Source organism: Hyla sarda, chromosome 3 (genome assembly GCF_029499605.1).
Source record: "Hyla sarda isolate aHylSar1 chromosome 3, aHylSar1.hap1, whole genome shotgun sequence".
Lineage (NCBI taxonomy): Eukaryota > Metazoa > Chordata > Amphibia > Anura > Hylidae > Hyla > Hyla sarda.
Window position 1 is genome coordinate 357,355,280 of NC_079191.1, and position 10,049 is coordinate 357,365,328.

Genomic DNA, 10,049 nt, shown 5'->3' on the forward strand with positions numbered 1-10,049 from the left:
GGACTCCCCTCTCCAGCCCCCCCCCCTTATAACATGTCTCCCCTCTCCAGCCCCCCCCCCCCTTTATAACAGGTCTCCCCTCTCCAGACCCCCCCCCCCTTACAACAGTTCTCCCTTCTCCAGCCCCCTCCCCCTTATAACAGGTCTCCCCTCTACAGCCCCCCCTTATAACAGGTCTCCCCTCTCCAGCCCCCCTCCCCCTTTATAACAGGTCTCCCCTCTCCAGCCCCCCCCCCTTATAACATGTCTCCCCTCTCCAGCCCCCCCCCCCCTTTATAACAGGTCTCCCCTCTTCATCCCCCCCTCTTATAACAGATCTCCCCTTTCCTCTCCCCCCCCTTTATAGCAGGACTCCCCTCTCCAGCCCCCCCCCTTATAACATGTCTCCCCTCTCCATCTCGCCCCCTTTATAACAGGTCTCCCCTCTCCAGCTCCCCTCCCCCCCCTTTATAACAGGTCTCCCCTCTCCAGCCCTCCCCCCTCTTATAACATATCTCCCCTCTCCACTCCCCCCCCCTTTATAACAGGACTCCCCCCCCTTATAACAGGTCTCCCCTCTCCTGCCTCCCCCCCCTTATAACAGTTCCCCCCTCTCCAGCCCCCCCATAACAAAACTCCACTCTCCAGACCCCCCCCCCCCCCCCCCGCCCACACACACACACACACACACACACACATACACACAGCAGGACTCTCAGCCCCCCTTCCTCACATAGTAATAAGATCAGGTTCCCCTCTTACCCAGTGTAGCAGATCTTCCCCTGAGCAGCTTCTGTTCCTGTGTGCCGTCAGCAGGAGGAGCCAGAACCAGCGAGGAGAAGGCAGACAGTAGAGGCAGCAGTGAGTGTCCTGTCTGTACAGTATATAGTAGACTCTGTATCCTCCGGACCTCTGGTCACTCTATGTCAGCTGTCAGTCTCAGGACCTGTGTGTGTTGCTGCTGCTGCGGTGCACACAGGTTCTGAGTTCTCGGGCTGACACACTGACTGTCTGACTGATCTATATGTGTGTCGGGACTCCTAGCCTCCAGCCACTGCCAATGTGCCGACCCTGGCTGCTGCAGGGGGGTGCAGCGGGCCGGGCCCCTTAGGAGCTCAGGCCCCTTACTGGAGTACTGGCTGTACCCCCCTGACGGCGGCCCTGAACTAAACTATAATAAGAGCATCCCTAGCTGTCTGATTGACCCTACTATTGCTCAATGCTGTACAAATTGTGTGTGTCTTAAACCACCAGACTTGTATTTCTCATGGCTCTTGCAGGCATTGCAGTGCCTGTCTCTTTCTACACTGTGGGACACTACCTTGTATTCTGTGCACACCTAAGTTAGCCCACCAATGGCCCCCAGCACCTGGGTTGTCTGAGGCTGAACCAATAACCTGGACTTCCAGTAAGGGAATGGTAGACCCCAATACCAACCTGTCTGTCATTTCATAAAAGTCCAGGCCCATAAACAGCATTTACCGAAGTCCCCAGCAAGTGAGAGATATAAACTTTCTTGAGTCTCATAGACATTAGGGAGGAATCTTTCCGAAATATAGCAATCCCTGACCACCATTGCTGTCTCTGTTTCACAGTACTCATATATCGTATGTAACAATGATAATGCACACTAGCATCCTGAACACAAGAAGCAAAAAAGGTTTTTCATTTTACCCCAAAACACTGTCCGAGAAATGCTAATAAACTTTGTCATGACCTCCACGGGGAAAAACTGATTCATTCCATTAGTGATGCATTGTATACAATGGAAAATACTTCTCTGTGGCTGTGTCTCATAATCCCTAACAACTAGACCTTTAGACTCCGTTTCACTAATTCCCGAGAACACAATGTTACCTCTTGATTTGTTGTGCCAAAGAAAGTGTACTTCATGTCATCATCTGATGGAGATCACATTTTCAGTTCTAGGAATTGTAGAAAGAAATCAGTGGCTTCAGGGGGTGTGAGTGTGTGTGTGTGTGGGGGGGGGGGGGAGGCGCCAGGGAGGCCTTTGCCCCAGGCGCAAAATCCTTGGGGCACATAGTCTGATGATCAGTTGATTGTCAAATTTTGTGTCCCTAATTATTTAAAGTGAGTGGTAATGCATTCAATGTATGCATTGCCACTGCAGAATTGTACAGGAGCAGAAAGTCTGGCAGTAAACAGGAGTCCCTGCTCCTGTACAAACATTTCTTTAAAGGCCCTAGGAGGTGGTGTATGACACAGGGATTCACTCTTTGGTTTTCTATAAAACGGTTTGTCAGGATCCACCCGTTCTCTAAGCTAGTCCCAGGGGGTCAGAAAAAAGGAGGCTATCAGTATTTTGTAGTAGTAGATAGGGCAGCACTGTGGCTCAGTGGTTAGGGTTGTTTTCATGAACCACTAGGGTATTTACATGGGTTTCCTCTAGGTACTCCCACACTCCAAAAGCATAGAGAAAGGTTCATCTGAAATGTAGATGGTGAACCCCAATGGGGACAGAAACCACTAGGTGTGATGAGTCTCTGTATAGTGTTGTAAATATGTTAGCACTATATAAATGAATAACTATGCATTTGGTAAATATGTATTTAAGTGTGTAATCATAACTTAACGTTCTTCTATTATAGATACATCTTAACAGTAGGGGTCTCATATACTCTGTGGCTTTACTCCTCGCTTCCTTGTTTGTTACGGTATGTAGTAATGCTCTGTATGACTACTATTTTATTTTTGGGCTGAGTTATTGAGGATAAATCATGTGTCATGTTTAGTTTTTATTTGGGGAATTTAATGTTCGTGAGGTAAATATCATTATGCTGTATGTTTTGCATGTGGAAAATAGACCTGATGGTCAGTAAAACCTCACAAATATACATACAGGTTCCATATGGCATCCTGCAGCACATATTCCAACAGATGTTACAGTCAAGTCTGTAGATCCGGTATCCTCATAGGTTGCCAAAGCTAACTTACCCTAAATGTTCAATTGGCAATAAATCTGGCAACCGGACAGGCCAAGGAAGTGTTGTAACCTGGCAGCAGAGGGATTCTTGGGAAACCCTTGCTAGAAAGTATTATCTTGGTGAAGCCCTGCAATGAGAGGCCACATACGTGGCCACAGGATGCCCTGCACATATTGCTGAGCTGTTAGTGTCCCTCCAGGTTTTGTTTGGGGTCCATCACCGAAACGGTAGCTAGATTAGTCACTAAAGATGATACGGTTCCAGTCTCTAGCAGTCCAGATTTCTCGTTCACAACACCACGGCAAACAAAGGCAACAATGTTTGGCTATTAGTGCCAGGACATGTAATGGATGACATAACACCAAATTTTCTTCTGCTTAGCACCTGAAATTCCAATGACCAGGCAGAGACAGGGGTGGGTACCACCTGTGTCTGGAAGCTATATGGGACATATTTTAGCAATCCTTTAAAAATATGCTAAGCAGGCCACCTTCGTATACAGAAATGTTTACCCTTTTCTACCTTTTATTATAGGTGTGTGGTGTTCACATGAACAAGTGGAAACTGGACAAGAAGCTAGGAATTATATGCTTATTATTGTATGGCGTCTTCCTGTGTATCTCCATCCTCACGGAATTCAATGTTTTCACATTTGTGAATTTGCCCATGTGCAGAGGAGGAATCTGATCTACCATGCAGACACGTCAGAGAGACTTCATCTTACTTTGTGGTGCAATACAAATGCACGACCTTTACCATGAAATGGTGATGCACCTGAAGGTCGTCAAGTCTGTCCCGGTCACTGTTCAGGGGAATTACTTCTTCCTATCCTTCCCCATGCTGTCCTATGGGGACCTTTTCTTCGTAGCTTTTTCTGTGTTTCTTTTAAATTGTTTGAGTTTCCGATATTTGCTCAAGAGTTGTGTCCTTTTTAACAGTGACCAGGGATTTAGATAAAAGGCTGCTAACTGGCCCAGAGCCAGCCCCAATCACATCTGCTACAAATCCTTCTATTTAAGTTATTTGGTGAAGAACTTAATGTAATTTATAACTTGAGATTGTTGAAACGTTGCAGAAGAATGGAAACGATTCATTACCAGGGATTCACTATGAGGAATATCAAGGGATCAAATAGCTGAAAACCCTTTTCCCATATTCAGATGGAATGACATTTGATGAACCCAGCGGGCAGCAGTGCACATCCGAAGCAAGGACACAGGCTGACCTATTAACTTTTCAAGAAATCGGAGTATGTTTTATGCTGAAGAAAGACCAAGAAAGAAAGAACTTTTTATACAATGAACAAATCTTTTTTTTTCTTAAGACAGTAGTAAACAGTAGAGAGAGTATCAATCTGCTCTCGTAACTACTGCAGCCGGTGACGTAGTCAAATGCAAAGTCATTGGTTGCTTTTTAGTCGTGTGTTGCTAGTTCTGGGGAGTACTGAGCATTGCAAGTCAATGCAATAGGGTAATTGTTCGGTACTATTAATGGTTCTTTCTTAACCCATGGTGGCACCTGAAGGTCTGCTATCTGCTCTAGCTAGTCTGCCTGGTACAGTATTTTTATACATAGCTTCATAGTAGGTAACAGCTACTATGTACAAAAGTCATATATAATTTGCTAATTCAGTTATGGACACTGGTTTCTTAAAAAAAAAAAAAGGCATATTTTGCACAAATGCTTTTTGAAGATAATACAACATAAAAGATTTTAAAGTGTACACTGGATGTGGCCATATTGTATTTACAGTCTAAGAAAAAGACCTCATAATATGGGATCAACCAAGGCAGAGATAATGTATCCAAAAAAAACAATTCTAGTTTTCACAGACCAGCCATTTTTTGTAGTATAAAATTTTAATTTATTATGCATGTACAGAGAGGAAACTTATTTGAAGAATTCTAGGCGTAGTTTCTATAAGTCATGAAAGCTGCCGTTTATTCAGGGATTTTAGTGAAGGACATACGCACTGCAATGCTTATTTTTGTAAACATATGATATATATATACAGCTATTTCATTGTGGTGCATTGTCCTACATATTTAATATAGCAACCGAAACACAGTTTATTGATCGAGAACCGCATGGTTTTCTTTAAAGCACCATTCAATGATATTCTTCCAGAATCCTTTCTCATTCCTTCCAACAAGCTAAAATGAATGTTATATTGTACATAAATCTTTGTCACTGTGCACACTACAATATACTTAAATGTTCTTCCTTAAGCAAAATAATGTTTGTTATGGTATTCAAGGCTCAAAAAAAAGTATTTTTTTCAGAGCTAATATTGTAGTCTAGTCCCATTACCTTAAACAAGGCAGAGCTGTAATATCATCAACAGCCTGTAGACAAGAGTGGAGCTGTTTCTGGAAAAAGCAGACCAACCCTGTTATTCTTTTATGTCAGTTCCCAAGAATTAGGAAGTTGTAATTTGATTGTAAACATTTTTACAGGATCGGAAATCCTTCATAGGATGAAGTAATTGACAAGAGATAAATGAGAGCTTTATTTTTTTAGTGATTATTTTATTTTTGTTATTTTGTTACAGAGCTGTCTACGTTGAAAAGTGAAGCTTATAAGTAAAAATGGAGGAGCTGTTCAGGGAATCAGTCAGGATATACCTTTCGTTTTCAAACTTGTCTTCAGTTGGTTCATATGGGGGACCACACTTTTTTACACTAGCTTTATAAACCTCCCCATAGACTTTTAGACAATGGTATTTTATTACCTAAAGTTATTACATTTATCAGTATTGTCACCAAATATTGAAATTACTGGTATAATTGGTATTTAGTCAAGAATCATTGGGGTTTACCTTGGTTACTGGTCGAGAGACTAGCAATTGTGAACTGCCAGTCCCTCAGTTATCTTCCACCAGTGACACCATCTAAGAATGCTGCTTAACGTGGTATACATCCATAACTTACTTATATCAATAAGCTAAGCTTTTTTATGTCATTCACCTCATTTTCTTGTATTGGAACATATCACACAGGACAAACACTAGGAACCAGTGTTCCTAAAATGTTTTTAAAATGTACCCCTTTTCCCTTTGATTGGTTTAGTGTTACAAATCAACTAGAATACTGCTAATCCAGGGACAGAGGGAGAAAAGGGGCAGAGTAGAACTACAGCTTGTAGTGATTTGATATTGAGGTGGCCCAAACCCCTCCATTGGTCACCTGATATTGGTGCGGTCTGTCTTTTTGTGGCAGTTAGGACACTACCTATAACCATACATTGAACATGTTGCACATAAGTTCCTTCCTAGATTTATCTATCTAGTTTTGTACATTATTTTGTCCATTAAGGTGTTAACATGAGTAAGGAGCTAAAGCAGCAGTATTCAACATATCACTGAAATATTAGCTGGACTACAGTAAATTTACCATGGTGTACATGAAACTAGAGGCTTTTCTTTGACATATAGTAAACACAAGTATAAAGAAAGACCAAAAACAAAAAACAAAAATTATTAAATATCACTATGAGAATTTTGTGAAATTAGTGTATAGTCAGAAATGGAAAACACAGTAACCTGAAGATATTAGTGTTAAAAGTCACCTGGTCAGCACAGTTGAGCAAAGGATCCCAACAGTAGTGATCAGGACACCCAAGACCATGTGGTATAGCAAGGCCTTCTGCAGACCTGCCATGGAGATTCTTCACAGAAACATGAAAATGTTCCTAGAATATTTATTGAAAACTGCAATAATATTTTTACATGTGCTTTTTGAAGCTGCATTTTAACAGGGGAGTCGTCAATTGAGATAAATTGTTGCAGCACTATAGACATAAGGTAGTGTCTTCTTCGACTCCCCGGTTAAAATGCACTCTTAGGGCCCATTCACACTACAGAATTTCCATTCCGAATTTCCACAAGGAAATCCCGCTCAGATTCTGCTTGCAGCAGAATTCCATTGCTACAGAACTTAAGATACGGGATTCTTCCAGAGGATTGAACATGTGCAGTCTTTTTTGACACAATCCACTGGAGAAGTCCCAATACTGCATTGTAGTGAACAGGATAGTGCTTACTGTCCATGGCAGATCCGCCCCGGAAATTGCCGATTCTGGAGGGGGCTGCTGTATGCGAAATCTGCCCAGATTTCCCTAAGGAAAATTTTGGGTGGAAATTCCATAGTGTAAAGCAGCCCTTACTTTAATTACATGTAGCTCTAAATTTATATAGAAATTGTAAATGTTATTTTGGATACCCTATTACAGATATATTCTTCCCTAAAAGCATTGCTTTATCAAATATTACCTCTTTAATATGATACCCTACTGAATCACCATATGATACCGCATAAGACCTGTGCCTGAAGTAATATGGAGGCATTTGCTAATGCTGGCCATACATATTAGATTATTATCCAAGTTATTAGCCAAACTCTCCGATTTCATTGGGACAGCTTGATCATGTTATATACATGGTGGCCTCCTGACTCTTCTCCAATAGATGATGCCAGGGAAGACACTGGTCAGGCAGCTGTATTTCAGCATACCTGATAATTTTGTTCTCAGGGGAAAAAATATTTTATATTAGTTATTTATAGTTTTTTTAAAGATGCAGTTTAAAAAGTTTATGTTTAATTAGCTCTCTAATAATATATAAAAAAAAATTGCTTAAAGATGTAGAGATATTATGTCCGGCGATCTGGATCCATCACTTATGGGAATGCCAGACGCAACAGGTTTAATTTTTTGCATCTGACATCCTTTCTCTTGACCCATAAGCTGAGATGGAGCACAGAGCCCGACCTATGGATCTTCCGACACAGTTGGTTTTGCTATATCAAAAAATGCTGCATGCTACATTTTTGATCTGGCAGCTGCACACTGCATTGTAATTCTCATCATGTCCTGACTTATACATTAATGTGCCCATAAGTTTAAATTAACATGTCATAGGGGTACCTTGTATTCATATGTTTGGGCAGAATATTTGGGGATTCTGTAGCCCCAATTGTATTAAAAAGAATATTTTTTTAATACAACTGAAAAAACAAAGAAAAAAAAAAAGAGAAAAAAGTATATAAAAATGTGATCATCTACACTCCTAAATTATGCCTCTGTACAAGTTCTGGTTTGTATAGAGAGATTGGCTATAGAAATCTACAACACAGACGGGTCCAATCACATCCTAATGGAACATTTTACTTTCCATTTGGATATGAGTAAATGTCCATAGTAACCTCTTTCCACCTCACTCACTCCTAACTTCTGTCCATACCTGCGGTGGGGAGTTTGTTACCAAGTGGCTTGCTTAACCTCTAAAATGCCACAGTCAATAGTGACCACAGCATCTAAGAAATTTGATAGGGGGAGGGCACTGGAAAGTTTCCATAGGTCTGGAGGCCTGACAAAGCAGTTTACCTACTAGTGCAGTCTATTTCCATCCACCGCCCAAAAACAAGAATAAAGGAGTACTTCAGAGGAAAACTGGTGCCAGAAAATTATACAGATTTAAGAGGACTTAACCCTCCCAGTACATTTCAGCTGCTGTATGCCCTGGAGAAAGTTGTGTCGTTCTTTCTGGTCTGACCACAGTGCTCTCTCCTGCCACCTTGTAATTGTCCATGTCAAGGAGGTTCGCTATGGTTATTTGCTCCTGCTCTGGACAGATCCTGACACAGACAGAGGTGGCAGCAGAGAGCACTGTGGTCAGACTGGAAAGAACTACACATAATTACTGGAAGGTTTTTAAAGGAAAACTGTCAGATATTTTCTCCCGCTCGGCCGTTCGCCCGCAATTGTACTTTTATTCTATGTGCAAATCTTGCTGTAACTGGCACGGGCGGGGCTTCTGCAGGTTAACTGGCAAAGACGTCAGCGCCGCTTATGAATATTCATCCCCCTTCCTCCAGCTCTCCCTCTCTTCGCCGCTCCTAACTGGAGGGAGGGGGATGAATATTCATAAGCGGCGCTGACGTCAGTGTCAGTTAACCTGCAGAAGCCCCCCCCCCCATGCCAGTTACAGCAAGATTTCCACATAGTACAATTGCGGGTGAATGGCCAGGGTGCAATCAGGGTCTCCCGTACTATCCATCAGTACTGTGGATAGTGCAGGAGAAAATATCTGACAGTTTTCCTTTAAAGGAGAACTGCGGGATTGAAAAATGTATCCCCTATCCTAAGGGTAGGGGATAAGTATCAGATCGCGGGGGGTCCGACCGCTGGGGCCCCCCCGCGATCTCCGTACGGGGCCCTGGCTCTCTGGTTAGAGAGGGCTTGTTGACCACCGCACGAAGCAGCGGCCGACACGCCCCCTCCATACACTGCTATGGGAGAGCCGGAAATTGCCGAAGGCAGCGCTTCGGCTCTCCCATAGAAGTAAATGGAGGGCGCGTGTCAGCCGCCGCCTCGTGCGGTGGTCAACAAGCCCTCTCTAACCAGAGAGCCGCGGCCCCATACGGGAGATCGTGGGGGGCCCCAGCGGTCGGACCCAACCCCCCCATGAACTGAAACTTATCCCCTATCCTTAGGATAGGGGATAACATTTTCAATCCCGTAGTTCTCCTTTAAATAGAAATCTGTATAATTATCTGGCACCAGATAATTTAAAAAACATTTTTCCCTTTGGAGTACCCCTTTACCACAAGCTAATAAATGAAGTGTACTGTACTTTAAAAAGGGCTACAAAACCTATAACTCATCTACAACTTTGGCAATTTTTTTTTTATGCAACAATTAAACAATTTTAAACAGTCACTCAGTCCTTATACCACAAAACAAACTAGTAATTATGAGGATAAATATATGTAGTAAAATAAATGATACATTTTTACATAGCTAATTAGCTATAGCATGTGAGTTTCATGGTGTTTATTTTAGTTGTGTTAACAGGCATTTTTGTGAGACATACATAGTTAAAGGTACTATAGGTCCTAAAATATATAAATTAAACTTTAAATATAACGTTTAATTTATCAAGCTTCACAATAACATAAAAACAATTACAAGTTACTTGACTTCAGATTTCATGTAAGGGACAATACAGCTGCTTTAACTCACAATGAACATCACTGGATTTACCCAGACTGATATTTGATTCCATTATCACTGATTGCTTTTTTTTCTTTTCATATGATTTTTGTTATTTCGGGTTTTGCTCATTTA

General features: G+C 42.0%; 1 protein-coding gene across 1 annotated transcript in view; it reads left to right on the top strand.

The window, feature by feature from the left end:
* The window catches only part of SLC24A3 (solute carrier family 24 member 3), a 380,969-nt gene extending 372,194 nt beyond the window's left edge, over positions 1-8,775 (top strand). The window contains exons 16-17 of the mRNA XM_056567630.1: positions 2,589-2,654; positions 3,459-8,775. Of these exons, the coding sequence (XP_056423605.1) occupies positions 2,589-2,654; positions 3,459-3,611 (219 nt within the window). The 3' untranslated portion in view covers positions 3,612-8,775. The remainder of the gene's footprint in view (positions 1-2,588; positions 2,655-3,458) is intronic.
* The last annotated feature ends 1,274 nt before the right edge of the window (positions 8,776-10,049 follow it).